We start from the raw sequence: 16,086 nt of genomic DNA, 5'->3' as shown, positions 1-16,086 counted from the left end.
AGGCCTACCAATAACCTAAATTTAACAAAACCCTATGAATAGCATTGATCTGTAACTTTGAACATGTCAAACTTAAACCCCAATCTTACACAAAACCCTAAACACCAACAATAAACCCTTATTAAGTTTGCCTTACCCTAAGCCTAAAACTACCAATTAGACTGAATTTAACAATTACTCTATAAGTAACTTTGACATTTTTGACTTAATAAAGTTTTTTTTTCAAAATGTACAGTTGGGACCTGTTCATGCATCTTCTCCAGCAGTTGGGGCATCTCTGCCCTTTGTGTTTCTGGTGTAAATCACTTGATCTCTGTGCTTTGACACAGTTTAAGAAGCCCTTTACTCAGGAGCTCCTGAAGGGCTGGGTGCCCTGGCTCGAGACCCTCAAATCTTCAGCCTCTTAGAGAAAAGCAGGAGTTATGAGTTTATAGTTGGGGACTTCCTTGCAGAGCTTGTCATAGGTGGCTTTGTCAAACAACACTAGGTTGTTGAGCTTGTCCCAAACTTTGCCTTTGGACCACTTCTTTTTCTTGCCCCCTAACTTGTTCACTGGGTCCTTGTCATTCTTCGCCGACTTTTTTCTTGTTGTCCTTGGGAGGCATCGTGAAGCTTGGAGGACAGCAGCTACTGCAACAGCCCCCCAAAGATGTTAGACACAAAAAAAAGCAACATTGACTTTTCTTTCTTTAATTTTTATTGTGGCCGAAGTGAATTACAAATATTTCACAGTAATATTTAAGGTACATAGTGACAATAAATCAGGGGCATTCCCACCACTAGTGATGTCCTCCCTCCACTCCAACATTGACTTTTAACTGGGATAAATTGCCAAGCCAAATTCCTAATCCTATAGCAGAACCTAACTCTCATCCTAACCCTTTATCAACCATGCTCTAGCAATTAGCTGAGATCTAATGATCTCTGAAAAAGAATAATTAAAAAAATATCTAGGGGCCCGGAGAGATAGCACAGCGGTGTTTGCCTTGCAAGCAGCAGATCCAGGACCAAAGGTGGTTGGTTTGAATCCCGGTGTCCCATTTGGTCCCCCGTGCCTGCCATGAGCTATTTCTGAGCAGACAGCCAGGAGTAACCCCTGAACAAGGCCGGGTGTGGCCCAAAAACAAAACAAAACAAAAATCTAAAACATAGCTTTATAGCAAAACTCTAACTGTAAACTCAAATTTAACAATCATGCAATAAATAACATTAATTTTTAATTTTGAGCACAGTTAATTCTAAACCATAATCATATTGAAAAATTAAAACCTAAGCTTATCTCTTATCCCAATGATAACCCTAACCATGACCCTATCCTAACCTTCTGATTGCCCAGACCTAAACTAACAAGTAGCCTAAAGTTAACTGTCTCATCACCGCTGTCTTATTGCTTAGACTTGTCCAGAGTGGGGTTCTCCAATAGGAATTGGGTTTCAAAGGTACAAATTAGTGTGATTTATAGAATGATGATTAAATGTAGGCTAATTGGTAGGTGTATGCCTAGTCTAGGGTTTGATAACTAGAGAATTAGGGTTCAGTTTAGCATTGAATATTGGGATTAGGATTCATGTTAGGTTTTCGATACATTTAGGGTTTAGGTATGGCCATGTTCAAAGTTAAAAATCAATATTCAGAAGATGATGGCTTAATTTAATTATTTGAGGGGCCAAAGCGGTGGCACAAGCGGTAAGGCGCTAGCCTAGGATGGGCCATAGTTCAATCCCCTGGCGTCCCATATGGTCCCCCAAGCCAAGAGCGATTTCTGAGTGCATAGCCAGGAGTAACCCCTGAGAGTCACCGGGTGAGGCCCAAAAACAAAAGCAAAACAAACAAACAAACAAAAAAAAGTAAAGAAAAGAAAAAAGATAATTATTTGATTTAATCACAGGCAATATTATTGCTAATATAATTTGAGTTTGGGTTGTGGTTTAAGATGAAGAAATCTTAATCTTTTAACACAGTCAAACTTTCAAGTCCTTTAAAAAAATCTGAAATATAACGCTATGCCAATGCAAACTCTAATCCTATATTAACTTGACTCTAGCCTAAGTTAAAATTAATTATTATCTGCTAATGATCATAAAGTTAAGAATTGCTCAATAAATAACATTAATTATTAATTTTCAACAGAGCCAAATCTAAATCCCAATTATAGTGCAAAACCCAATACTAACTCCAATTCTAACTTGAGCCTAACCCTATATTATTCATACCCTTACCTAAGGCTAAAACTAACAATTAGTTTAAATTGAACAATCATCCAATAAATAACATTGACTTTTAACCTTGAAACCAGCTAAACCTAAACTAATTTTATAGCAATAACCTTAACCTATATTAACCTTATTCTATCAAGGATAGGCCTAACCCTACCATTTAGACTAAATTTAGCAAGGGATTTCTAAAAGAACATTGATGTGTAGCTTTTTTTTTTTTTTTTTTTTTTTTTGGTTTTTGGGCCACACCCAGTAACGCTCAGGGGTTACTCCTGGCTATGTGCTCAGAAGTTGCTCCTGGCTTGGGGGACCATATGGGACACCGGGGGATCGAACCGTGGTCCGTCCAAGGCTAACGCAGGCAAGGCAGGCACCTTACCTTCAGCGCCACCGCCCGGCCCTGATGTGTAGCTTTGAATATAGCCCCAAATGAACCCTATTCCTAGAGTAAAGCCCGAGTTCTTCCTAACCCAGTGCACACTGTACTATCTACTCTAATATCTACTGTATACCTACTGTATTTTTCTACTTCACATTTGAACCAGGCTCATACCAAGATAACTGTGATCTGTCCTTATATTTTTCAGGCTCTAGGAGACTGGTGTATCTTCAACACAGAAGCCAGAGGGAGGTGTTTTGATACCTGTAGTTAAGGGGGAGACATGAGCCCTGCCTGAGGGTATCAATGCTGCTGAGAGACAGATGTTTTCACATCCAATTTTACCTGGCAAGAGATGCCGACCCAAATGGACTTGGGTACCATTTGTTTTGCAGTGTTGGGGATAAAATCCCAAGCCCCATGCATGTCTGCTCTCATGGTTGAATCATCGGAGTCTTAATCTGTGAGCACAGTCTCTCTCCTCATACCACTACTCCCTAAATCCAGTTCAAATGAGATGAAGGTGAGAAATGGCCAAGAGCCACAAGTGCAGTCACTAAAAGTATAAGGAGAAAAGAGTCTTTAATAATTCTTCTGGGGGCCGGGCGGTGGCGCAAGAGGTAAGGTGCCTGCCTTGCCTGCACTAGCCTTGGATGGACCAAGGTTCGATCCCCCGGCGTCCCATATGGTCCCCCAAGCCAGGAGCGACTTCTGAGACTTCTGAGCGCATAGCCAGGAGTAACCCCTGAGCGTCACTGGGTGTGGCCCAAAAACCAAAAAAAAAAAAAAAAAAAAAATTCTTCTGGGGGATGGATGTGGAGTCCCCACCTCACTCGGTAGTGCTCAGGGCTGACTCCTGGCTGCTCTGGGATCACTCCTGGCTGTGCTCAGAGGACTATGTATGGTGCCGGGCAGTGAACCCGGGTCTGCCATGAACAAGGCAAAGTGCCTTACGCCGTCTACTATTTCTCTGGCCCGGGACATAACAGTTGGTTTTATTGCTGCCTCTGATGGCTCTGAGGCTGCATGACCTGGTGGGAAAATGTGAGTTGCCACAGATAGAAAATGCAGGATAATTAACATACATGTCACAGAAACCACAGGTCTTTCTGCACTAAACATCACTCAGAGTAGAAACATTCCTATGTCCCGCTGTGTGTGTATGTGTGTGTGTGTGTGTGTGTGTGTGTGTGTGTGTGAGAGAGAGAGAGAGAGAGAGAGAGAGAAAGAAAGAGAGAGCGAGAGAGAGCGAGAGAGCGAGAGAGAGAGAGAGAGAGAAAGAAAGAGAGAGCGAGAGAGAGAGCGAGAGAGCGAGAGAGAGAGCGAGAGAGCGAGAGAGAGAGAGAGAGAGAGAGAGAGAGAGAGAGAGAGAGAGAGAGAGAGAGAGAGAGAGAGAGAGAGAGCACTTGTCCTCGTTCCACACATAGCAGCTTCATCTGGTGCCTGGGAAACAGGGCCCTCTAGCGTTCAGTGTGGTGCTTTCATGTCTGCAGGCTCATGTGAGAGGTGGCAGGCAGTGGTGGGACCGGTGTGTGTCCTCTACTATGGGCAGCTGTTTATGCTCTGTGTATACAGGGTGCATGCATGTCATGTGTGTGTCTCTGTGAGTATATTTATTGTCTGTGTGTGCATACACTTGCTTGCATGTTAGTCTGAGGGCTGGGACTGAGCCTCCTCCTCCTTTTCTCCCTTAGAGCCACATTGTCTGAGCAGGATCAGGCACTTTATTCCTCCTCCTCCATGTTTTCAGGATTATGCCCAAACTTTCCCACCTGGCTTACCCTGGCAAGCTCTGCTCCAGTGCCAAGGTCTCTCGGCCCATCGGATTCTGCTGGGCCCATGCTGGGCTCATTGGACCTGTGTCTTTGCCCTGAACATTTTGCCTGAACAAGCAAACATCTGCGGACAGGTCCCAAGCCTGCCTGGCACACCTGAACCTCCCTTTTCAGACTCAGCACAAAACGGAATCCGAGGTGAGTGTCAAGCTGCAAAAAGCTCCTTGCAGGTCTGGCTCCTGTTTGAGTTACCCGCAGCTGCTACTTGAAACAACCATCAACTGACTACAAAGTTAGTGGCACCAGCAACTCTGATTCTCTCTGAAAGATCCAAATGGTATTGCAGGGCTGTGCTCTGCTTGAAAGCTCTCAGAAGAATCCATCCATCTCAAACCCTTTTCCGTGTCTGGAGTCTGTCTGGTTCATCATGTCCCACATTGCAGTGCCCTGAACTCTCACCTCTTCCTCTGCTCTCGCTTAGCCTCTACCCTCCTGCCCCCTAGCACCAGTGCCCCGCTCGCAGAGCCCAGGGATTTCTCTTCATTCTCACACTCAAGATTTAGTCCTGGTTCTAAGTCTCTTTAACCACAGCTGGTAACATACTCACAGAATCTGCAGATTGGGGAACAGGCAACTTGGTGGAGTTGGGAGGTGTCTTACCACCAAGACTATTTCAATATTTCTCTCCTCAGAGATCTATGAATATGAGTGACTTGTGGGTCCCAGCTCTGGTTATGGGTGATTTCTGAGACTCTGGGGGAAAGGTCTGTTCTGTCTCCATCCACTCCTATTTCCTCCCTTTCCCTTTCTTAGAGGGGCTGAAAGTTTAGTCCTGGCTCTGAAACTAAGGAATTAGTCCTAGCTGTACTCAAAAGACCATATGGAAAGCACAAGATAGAGCCCAGGTCAAACTTGTACAAGGCAAGTGAACCCACTGCACTATCTCTCTGGTCCCTGTAGAAGCTTTCTTCAGCCCCTTATCTCTATAGATACCTTCCCCCTAATCCAGAAGTTTCTGAAACCCTTTTCTTAAGGAACAAGACATTTTTTCATCTACAAGGCAACTCAGGCCTGGACAAGGTCTGGGCTTGTCTCTTCACATTAAGCTGGACAAGACTAGCAGCTCAACAATTCCTGACTACCCAGAGGGATTCCCAGGAGAAGGAAGTCATGTGGGGCAGGGAAGGAAGGGGCTGACTGACCCTGCAGCTCTGGGGCTCCCTGGCAGTGGGCAAGTAAAGCACTTGGAAATAGGACCAGAGTGTTTTAATCAGACAGAGCAATATGGCGGCAATGCAGAACAGGTAGTGCTTGGAGAAGAGAAAGAAGATCATCTCCTTGGTGACGTAGATTATGTGGATGAAGATAAAGCAGTACAGGAACATGGCAAACTGGTTCTGGGGCAGCAGGAGGTCCTGAAGGCCTCCTGAGAACTGTGGGGGAAAGAAGACAGGCAGTTGGAAGAACTGGGGCTCTGGGTTTCTATCCTGCTTTCACCCCTTCCTGGAGGTGACCCTGGGCATGACATCATTCTCACCTCAGGAGAGAGAGGGCCCCCCCCTCACACAATTATGGGGGGAGAAGATTGAGACCAGAATTCCAGGATTCCTGGCCAGGTCACTGGGACTGTGGAGAGAAACGTTTTGAGACTGTCTTATATCTCCAGACCCCTTTTTACAGCTAAGGGCTGCCCCTTTGACTTGTCTGGGAAAATTTCTCCTTTGACCATCAGAATCCCAGATCCAGTCACTGGGGCCTATTCTCTGACTGGTTTGCCTTATTTTTTGGACTGTCACAAGAGAGGAAATGCCTGGGCACTTTCCCACTCTCTTGGTCACAGGGGCTCAGTTCTTGGTCTTTCCCACTCAGGATCTGGGGTCTCCTGGGGACACGTATTGAGAGATGGTGACAGGGCCTTCCCTGTCACCTACAGAAGATTTGGTACTGGAAGGACAGCATGTGCTGTTGGCCCGACTCTGCTTGCAGATAGTTTTCCAGAGTTTATATGACAGAGGCCCAAGAACAACAAACACACTTGAAGGGTAGAAAACATTAGCAGATAGTGAGGCCAATAGAACTAATTAGAACTGTAGTTCAGAAGTGTCACCTATGTTTGTTGTTTGGAAAAATTGTGCCTCTTGTTTTATAAACAATCATGTGACAGAACTGTGAGATTCCACATCAGCTAGAAATAAAGGTATTTTTTTGTTTTTGTCTTTGGTCATAACTGGCTGTGTTTAGCAAAGCAAATGCCTTTACCCTTCTAACTATATCTCTGGCTCCACATAGAGATTTCTATTTTTAGACAATATCTATGTATCCTTCTATCCAGTAAAAGAAAAATTGAGTCAATTTTACAACTTTTAGTGAATGCATAAAAGTTAAATTACTTTCGTAAACTGTCAACAAAGCTAAAAGTTGTGGGCATACCATTGTTAAAATAATCACATAAAATATGAAGTCAGCTAGATAAAACCAGGAAGCATAGATGACCCCTCTGATGTCTATCTCTCATCTGAATAGCAAGGGAGGGACTTCCCATCATATTTTCAGTCTGAAATACTTAGAATGTTGATGTTTTCAACATTGGCTTTTCCCCAAATTTTTTTTATTGTTTGATTTTGGCTTTTGGCAGTGCTCAGGGGTTACTCCTGGCTCTGTGCTCAGTGATCCCTCCTGGGAGCTCTGGGGGACAATATAGGATGCTGGGAATCAAACTTAGGTTGGCTGTGCTCAAGGCAAATGGCTTATCCTTATGTATTACCACTCCAGCTCCTTATATTTTAATTAGATACACATTTTCAAAGGCTTTTCACCTTTCCCAAACATTTTTTTTAATTTTTTTGGGCCGGACAGATAGGAGGTAAGGCATGCAGAAGGTTGGTGGTTCAAATCCTGGCATCCCATATGGTCCCCTGAGCCTGCCAGGGATGGTTTCTGAGCATAGAGCCAGGAGTAAACCCTGAGCGCTGCCGGATGTGACCCAAACCCCCCCCAAAAAAAAACCCATTTTCTAATTTTTAATTTTTATTTTTTTGGTTTTTGGGCCACACCTAGTGACGCTCAGGGGTTACTCTTGGCTGTGTGCTCAGAAATCACTCCTGGCTTGGGAGACCATATGGAATGCTGGGGGGATTGAACCGAGGTCAGTCCTGGTTCAGCCGCATACAAGGCAAATGCCCTACAGTTCTGCCACTGCTCTGGCCCCCATCTTTCTCAAACATTTTTAATGGTTCATATTTTAAGCAGAGAGGATTATATGACAAGGGCTTCCATCTCACCCAGCAAGGATAAAGACTTAGCAAGCTTCAAAAGGAAAATACAGTTGGGAAGATTTTAATAATATCTGCTTTAAAATGCTTCCTGTTCAAGCCCTGGGAGAATGCAATCTTAGCAAATCAAGAAACAAAACCCCACATGGTTGGAAATGAAACTCCACTGCAAGAACTTAGAAATGTGCCAGAATCATAAAGACAGGCAAATATTTCCCAATTATTAAAGGGAGGGGGTGCATTCTGAAAATCCCAGTTGAATATAGTTGACTCAACTTAGCAAAACCATTAATATATAATTTATATTTATTTTTGCAGGCAAAAAAATGAATGATGCTTGTTAAGCCAGCAGTGTTCATTGAGAACAAATCATGTCAAATCAATACCATGCTCTTAAAAAAAAAAAAAGAAAAGAAAAGACCAGTCTGTATCTTAATTCTGAGAAATCACTTGGCAGTGTTGTCAGGCTGGTTTTTGGAAGAGATAGAGAAATGTGAGCTGGGTAAAATATAATTTAAAGGTGCTGATGAATGGGAAACTGGGGAGCCTGGAGGGAGCTGGCCTGGTAGGGTTGTCTTTTGTCCTCTTCTTCTCAATGATGATGACATTACTCAGTAAAGACTGAAGCCCAATTTCTCAGAATCAGGCATGACTCAGCGCTGGAAAACATCAGTTGTGCATTCCACTCTGACGAAATGGAAAAGTGAGGAATGTTAGCAATAGACTTTGGGTCAAGGAGTGTGTTGCCTGAGTGCCTAAGACTGGCCAAAGCCAGCATTGTTTCTGAGCTTACCTAAAGTGCCAGCTCCATAGGAAGTGCCTGACTGGCTCGCCTCTCCAGGAACAGCTAATGGGGCTTCAAACTGCCCCCCCCCACCAATGTTTCCTCAGTAGAGGTCCTAAGTTAAATGCTGGTGTGTGATTTTGATAGTCTAGATAACATCACTTCACTCTATACAGCATCTGTTGGGCTCCAGGGTCCACTTCCTTTCACTCAGCTGGCAAGCAGAGCTTCCACGCTCTGCTTAGCCAACATGAGTGGGCAAAGGCTCATCTCTTGCCTAAGGATATGGCAGTGGGCAGCAAGGCCGAGGGATGTCACAGGGCCTAGGCGGCCCTCATCAGCACCTGGGAATGCTTTTAGAAGTCACATGCCAGGGGTAAAACAATAGCACAGTGGGTAGGGTGCTTGCCTTGCACATGGCCAATCTGGGTTTGATCCCTGGCATCTTATGTTCCCCCCAGTTTGCCAAGAACCAGGATTAACCCCTGAGTGCTGCTGGGTGTGGCCCCCCAAAAGTAATTTTTTTTCACCACATCACTATGAGAATGAGGACACTAAGAATTTACAATTACACAGTAGGGTGTTTGCCTTGCATGCAGTCGATTCAAACAAATTCCGGCATCCCATATGGTCCCTGTACCTGCCAGGAGTGACCCCTGAGTGCTGCCGGATGTGGACCCCCCAAATTAAAAGAATTATATCTGAGTTCAAGAATATTTTATATTGGGCTTCTTTTTTTCTCCATTTTTTAAAAGATGTGTCACAGGCCAGACCCTAGTGGGGGATTCTGGGTCACTTCTGTTAAAAAACACAAACAAACAAAAACACAAGGGGTCATGCACTGCAATCCTCAGAGTTTCTCCTGGATCTGTGCTCAGTGGTCACTTTTGAGGTGCTTGGGGGCCCTTATGGGGTACAAGAGGATGAAGCAGGGTTGGCTGTGTGTACTATGAATCCAGTCTCACATTAAACACATACCACAAGGAGAGGAGGGATAGGAGCAGGGAGGAGCAGGGAGGAGCACTGGGAAAGTGGGGTGGGGGGGGGTTCTCATCACTGACAGGTCCTGTCCACCACCTACCAGGCGGGATTGGAAGGTCCTGACAGCCCCAGCCCTGCCCATCACCCTTCAGCCCTGTGTCCTACCAGGCAGGTTGGGGTCCCCGGCTCTGCGCCCCTACCAGGCGGGGCAGAGTCCCTGGCCATTTGTCCTAGGGATGGGGGTCCTGGCCCTGCACCCTACCAGGCGGGGTGGTGCCTGCTGCTGCAGCTGCTCCATCACCTCCTCGTGCTGCCGCTGCCGCTCGTTTTCCTCATGCACATAGCGCAGGCGGGTCAGCTCGAACTCCATGCGCACCTTTTCCAGCTCCATCTCAGGGAGCCCCGCGGTGCAAGGGGGTGACTCGGCTGGCTCCGGTCCGTCGCCCGCCTGGCCCTTGGTGGTGGGGTCGGCCTTGGGAGGCAGCGCCTTGGGGGGCTCTGGGCAGATCCCGTCCTCGCTGGCATCCATCTCCTCCTGGTGGTCGCAGGACTCGGCCTCCTGGTGCAGAGGGCAGGAGGGTCTGTCTGGACACTGGCACCCACCGCCTCCCAAGTCACTGCCTTCTCCTACACCCCTGCCTCGCTCACTGCACTCCTGCTGCTTTCACACCCGCATCCTGCACACACTTCAGTCCTCCACACTCTGCTGCACCCTTGCTGCAATCTCTTGCATCCCGCAACACCCCTACCACATCCTACCGCACCCCTGGTACCTCTCCATAGCCCTGTCCCACTCCACTGCTACACCCCCAGTCTTCCATCAACACCCTTACCTCACCCCTGCTGCACTTGGCTCCCCCAACACCCCGCTGTATGTACCCTGTCGGGTCCTATCACTCCCCACTGCACCCACAGCTCCCTTTGGCCTCTCCAGGGCGCTGGACCATGATCTCCAAGAGCAGTGAAGGGTCAAACACAGACAGAACAACACCTCTGCACTCAATGGCGACCCTGTGCTTCCCTATTCCCTACCACTGGAAACCGTCCAGTGCTTTGGGGCTGGGCTGGGGAGAAGCCCCCAGTTGTAAAGAGAGAATCTGAGCACAGGGCCAAGCAGAGCTGTGGAGGGGAGCTTGTCCGGTCCACAGAGGAGGGCGGACCTACAGAGCCCTCCAGGCACCCCTCTTCTCAGCTCCCATCTTGTCCCAGAGCAAAGGTGAAGGAAGACAACCTCTTACCAGAGGCAACCTTGGCCTCCCTTCCGACTTGAGGTCCTCAGGCAGCATCTTGGTGAAGGCGGGGCAGCTCTCCCCAGCACCCCTGGTTCCCATCATCTCTCGCTCCTCCGTGGCCATTGAGAAAAACCACGGTGCTGCCAGCCAAGGCCAAGGGGCATCTTTAGAAGCACAAACATTGGGACCCCTACGTTCTACAGCCTGGCACCATCACAATCCCCTGTCCTCATAATTACCCACATTCTACTGTTACTGGGACTCCTCTGTTACAGCTTGCAGTGCCTTTAAGCCTTTATTGAGAACGTGCCACTCGGTGGAACTGCTTTGAAAACTAGAATTCGGACACCTGAAATCCAGGAGTCTGTATCTTGAAATCTAATCCTTTGGCTTCCTCTTCCGAGGCAACTGTGTGGTGATTCGAGTCCCTAAACCCAACTATGGGCTAAATTGTATCTCCTTGCACCAAAGGAAAAAGAAACACAACCATATGTTGATACTTTTTTAAATAATAATTTTATTGTGACCAAAAAGTGAATAACAAATCTTTCACAGTAATATTGAAGGTACATAGTGACAATGAATCAGGGTCATTCCCTTCACCAGGGTTGTCCTCCCTCCACCCCTTTCCCAGCATGTGTCCCATATCTTCCTTCTTTGCTCCCGGAGTGCTAGTGTAACTGTTTCGCTCTGTGTATGGTTTGTTGTAGATAGGGTATCGATTCTGTTGTTGTTGACTTTGGGTTTGGTGTTTAAGTCTGATCATTTTTTATTTCTACTCAAGGTTCATATGGCTGTTTTTTTCCTGGTACCATTCATTTTTAATTTCCCCCTCAATTCATGAGGCAGAACAAAATGTTTCAAGTTGCGAGGTTCTGCTGGAAGAAGACCAAAACAAAAACAAAAAACCCCATAACAAGAACAACAAAACCCCCCAGTTTTTTTTCTTTGTTTTTTTGGGCTACACCCATTTGATGCTCAGGGGTTACTCCTGACTAAGCGCTCAGAAATTGCCCCTGGCTTGGGGGGACCATATGGGACGCTGGGGGATCGAGCCGTGGTCCTTCCTTGGCTAGCGCTTGCAAGGCAGACACCTTACCTCTAGTGCCACCTCTCTGGTCCCATCCCCCCCAACAGTTTAAAAAAATAGTCACTATCAAAAAAAGCACCCAGCAGCAAAAACAAAACAAAACAAAAAGAAAGAAAAGAAAAGAATGTAAAAAAGAGAAAAGGTTAAAAAAAAACACAAAAACAAAAGGAGTGCTGGTGTGGCAAGGTTTTGTGCCCCCTCCTTTTTTTTTTTTTTTGCATAGACACAGTAAGTATTGGGGAAATTCCCTTGGCCTAAGAGATTCAGGGTTTCTCTGCCCTTGAAGCATTCTGTCATCGGAACAACTACTGGCTCTGTACATGCTCGTTCCCATGCCCCAAGGTCTTTTTATCCTTCCAGGAAACTTTGCTCAGTTGTGGATGATAAAATTAGGCCTCTGTAGCTAGAGATCTTGGTATTTGCACAGGTCATAGGACAAAGTCTAGGATAGAGTCTTTACAGTTCTAGAAGCATATGTTGATTTTCATAGCACTACAGAAGATGACCTTGTTAGAGAGATAGGTTTTACAGAGGTCATTAAATTAGTGAGTTGACTAAGATGGGTCCATCCAATGTGACTAATCCCTTGCAAGAAGATGAAATTTGGATACAGTACTGAGTAGAAGGAAAATGAATGCTTTCATTCAAGAGTTGTCCAGAAGCAGGGCCAGAGAGATAGCATGGAGGTACAGCATTTGCCTTGCATGCAGAGGGTCAGTGGTTGGAATCCTGGCATCCCATATGGTCCCCCAAGCCTGCCAGGAGCGATTTCTGAGTGTAAAATCAGGAGTAACCACTGAGCACTTCTGAGTGTGACTCAAACAACAACAACAACAACAACAACAACAACAACAACAACAAAGAGTTGTCCAGAAGCAAAGTCAGCTGAAGATAAGCATGAGGTTGGTTATAAGGAATTGGCTTGCACAAATGCTAGAGGCTCAAAAATGGCCATGTGTAAACTGGAAACCCAAGGAAGTCAGTTGTGTGATTCTAAGAGAATCCAAGGGCCTCATGACTGGGAATTCTGGTGACCTAAACCCAGCCCAAGGTCAAAATAAGGCCAAGTTCAAGGATCAGGCAGAGAACGCCTGTTCTTTCTCTCTATGCATTTATGTTTCTTTCAGAACTTAAGAAAGTTCTATCTGGTCCACCAATTCCAATAATCTCTTCTGAAGACACCTGGGAATACATATTCTGAAGTAATGTTTAACCAGACATTAAGATGGTTTATGATCCTGTCAAGTTAACACTAAAATTAATCATCATAGGTCTGAGAAATGTCCTTTCTTCAAAGGTTTAGATGGAACCCTACTAATCTTAGAGATGTAACTCCAAGAACTTGGAAACAATATATTTCTTTTTTTTAAAGCCATTTAGACTGGGGGACTCTTTTAGAGCAGCCCCAGGAAACTGATACAACTTCCATAATTTATATGCCACATAAAGGGCAACCCACAAAAAGAAGGAAGGCTGGGAACATACTTGCTTTCCTGTCTTTTTCAAGATGACAATGAACACTCTTGCTAGCTGGAGGTAGGATTTAAGTATACAAAGAGAACAAGTTGCACTTTAACTTCCAGCATTGCTACTCTCCTTAGGTGTACATCCAAGAGAATGATGTCCTGTGTGATGTTCCATACACTCAATGGAGATGAGGATTCAGCCACTGCTATACATGATAACAGTACTATGGAAATAAATCTGTGTATTTGCCATGACCTGCGTCATTGTCATAAGGCTTAGCTTGGCACTCTGAATCAGAACGTAAACCTTAGCTCAAGGTTTACTTGCAAATTTGTGACCTACTCTTGCCTCTTCTGTCCCAGCATTGTGAGGGCGACCTGTAAGACTCTCACAAACATTGTGGAAGATGGTCTATTGCCTCAGATAAGCTCTGAAAGAGATTTGCCAGATAAATGCAGAGTGCCCAATTAGAATTTTAGAGAAATACTTTTCAGTATAAATCTGCTCTAAAATGGTATGGGATAACTTACATGAACACCATTATTCCTTGCTTATCTGAAATTCAAATTTAGAGGAATCTGGAGTTTTATTTGCTTAATTTCAATTGTCCAAAGAAATATTTATGTTTGGTCAGTTAAGAAGATATTAAATATCACCAAGTGCTGAAAATGCAATTTAACTGGTAGTTCAGTCATTCAGTCAGTTGCATGGTCAACAACTATTGCCTCTCAGCTATCTGTAACACTCAACATTGCTTTAACTCAGACATTGAAGAGTTGGCTGATCTTACCACCACAGCTATAATTTATTTGTACCTTATTCTTTATTAGGGGACAATGTTTTTTTAGAAATGAAAATGTTTTTCACGGGCTGATAGAAGCATTATTAGACCTCAGAACTGGAATAATTTTTATTTCATCTCACCAACTTTCACAGTGTAAGATGGCCACTTGGCCAAACCCAAAGGATGGGAGAATCTGTATTGGCCCTCAGAGGTAAGAATAATGAAGATACTGGGAGAAAGGCCTGGAAAAGATGAAGATGAAGACATTTAAAAGATGAAGAGGAGGGTCCCAAAGACAACATCAGTCAAGAAGGTTGATGCTAAATTGGCTGGAGTAACTGTAGCAGGCTGGACTCAGGTGTATGGTAGAGATAATATGAAGGGCAAATGAGTGAAATGTGGGGAGCAGGGAAGAGCCTGCCAGCATGAGCGAATCTCTTTAAGAGTTGATAATGAGAGAATTCCGGTCCGCATGCGTTGAGGGATCAAGGTGTCTTCTTCGCCTTTTGCTTCGGGAGCCAAAAAAATGCCGTGTCTGGCAGCTGCAAGCCCGGGCCAGACTGAGTCACAGGAAAAGAAGCCGCTGAAGCCTTGCTGCACCTGCCCCAAGACTAAGAAGGCTCGAGATGCGTGTATCATTGAGAAAGGAGAATACTGTGGACATCTAATTGAGGCCCACAAGAAATGCATGAGAGCCCTGGGATTTAAGATATGAAATGGTGGTCTTCTTTGACTGACTAATTCCTGAAGAATGAAGAAAAATGAATAAGCCTGGGAGTTCTTTGATGTACTTTTACAAATGTGAAAGATGTATTTATAATTTATTTAAAAAAAATAGGGGAAATGTCCCTGGTCAAAAAAAAAAAAAAAAAAAAAAGAGGCCTTTTTTTCTGCTGAGCCAGCCTAGAGAATCTAAGGACCATAATCTCCCCAGGACCCACACCTGGTAAGATGTCCCCACCCAATGAATGTGGGGCCGATTCCTGCCATGTGATTGGGCACCCAGAGACTTAAAAAGGACGGTGGCCATGCTCTCTGCCTTTTTTTCTGCTGAGGCCAGCCTAGAGACACCAAGGACCATAATCTCTCCAGGACCCACACCCATGCTCCGCGGCCACACTTATCTTTCAACCCCTGAATTCCATTTCTTCACATTGTAAGAAGCAATCTACAGCCTTACCAATGGAGAAATTTTGCAGTACACCCCCATGTTTAAAGAAATCAAGGTGGCTGCTCTGATAATCTAAAAAGTAGGAAACAGCTTGGTATCTTCTAAAATAAGAGGTTTAGAGTAGAATTATGGGAGATGTTCAGGGAGCTCAAAAAAAGCATCAATAGACTTGACTGGAGCACAATTAAGCATCAAGAGGATTTGACAACTGAAATTAGAAAATTTCACACTGAAATAACAGGTCTAAAAACTGAGTTTATGCAACTCTTGCCAGGCATGAGGTTTGGGGAAACCCCATGCTGGAGGCTTTCTCCCTAGCCTAGGGAGTGCTGGGAGACTTGGCAGGCCCCCAGCAGTCCCCCCCTTTTCTACCCTGGACTCCAGGCCCTCCCTGGGTGCCGGCTCAGATGGCCAGAAGTGGGTTCATGTGGACACTTAGGGGTCCTCAGGCTTCCCCCCTCCTCCCTTACTCCAGGGGGGAGTTGCATGAGGAGGAGGGCGGGCAGACAACTGGTTCTGGTTTCCTCTTTGATTCTGGAGGCCAGCTCTTGCCAGGTATGGGTTTTGGGGAGGCCCCATGCCGGAGGCCTTATCCCTAGCGTGGGGGAGTGCTGGGAGGCTTGTCAGGCCCCCAGCCATTCCTGTCTTTCCCCCCTGACTTCAGGCCTTTCCTGGGTGCCAGCTCAGATGGCCAGAAGTGGTGGTTCAGGTGGACCCTTGGGGTCCTCAGGCTTCCCCCTCCCTCCGTACCCTATGGGGGAAGTGCATGGGGAGGAGGGCGGGCAGATATCTGGCTTCCAGTTTCCCCTTTTATTCTGAAGTCCAGCTCTTGCCAGGTATGGGATCTAGGGAGTCCCCATGTCAGAGGCCTTCTCCCTAGCCTGGAGATTGCTGGGATGCTTGGCAGCCCCCAGCCATCCCCCTCTTTCTCCCCT

General features: G+C 45.7%; 2 protein-coding genes and 1 pseudogene across 2 annotated transcripts; 1 reads left to right on the top strand and 2 right to left on the bottom strand.

The window, feature by feature from the left end:
• Positions 1–246: 246 nt before the first annotated feature.
• LOC126023955 (40S ribosomal protein S25-like) lies at positions 247–605 on the bottom strand (annotated as a pseudogene).
• A 3,767-nt stretch (positions 606–4,372) lies between these two features.
• On the bottom strand, positions 4,373–10,762 carry TMEM247 (transmembrane protein 247). Its single transcript, XM_049785033.1, has 5 exons — positions 10,646–10,762; positions 9,670–9,966; positions 5,573–5,803; positions 4,978–4,982; positions 4,373–4,478 (listed from the first exon to the last, which is right to left on the bottom strand). The coding sequence occupies exons 1-5, from the start codon at positions 10,760–10,762 to the stop codon at positions 4,373–4,375; spliced, it is 756 nt and encodes a 251-aa protein (XP_049640990.1).
• A 3,685-nt stretch (positions 10,763–14,447) lies between these two features.
• On the top strand, positions 14,448–14,740 carry LOC126023961 (cytochrome c oxidase copper chaperone-like). Its single transcript, XM_049784387.1, has one exon. It carries the CDS (start codon positions 14,507–14,509, stop codon positions 14,693–14,695), a length of 189 nt encoding a protein of 62 aa, XP_049640344.1. The 5' UTR covers positions 14,448–14,506; the 3' UTR covers positions 14,696–14,740.
• Positions 14,741–16,086: the final 1,346 nt, after the last annotated feature.

The sequence above is a fragment of the Suncus etruscus genome, chromosome 12, assembly GCF_024139225.1.
Source record: "Suncus etruscus isolate mSunEtr1 chromosome 12, mSunEtr1.pri.cur, whole genome shotgun sequence".
In the NCBI taxonomy this organism is placed as follows: domain Eukaryota; kingdom Metazoa; phylum Chordata; class Mammalia; order Eulipotyphla; family Soricidae; genus Suncus; species Suncus etruscus.
This window is presented reverse-complemented; position numbering and strand designations above follow the sequence as displayed.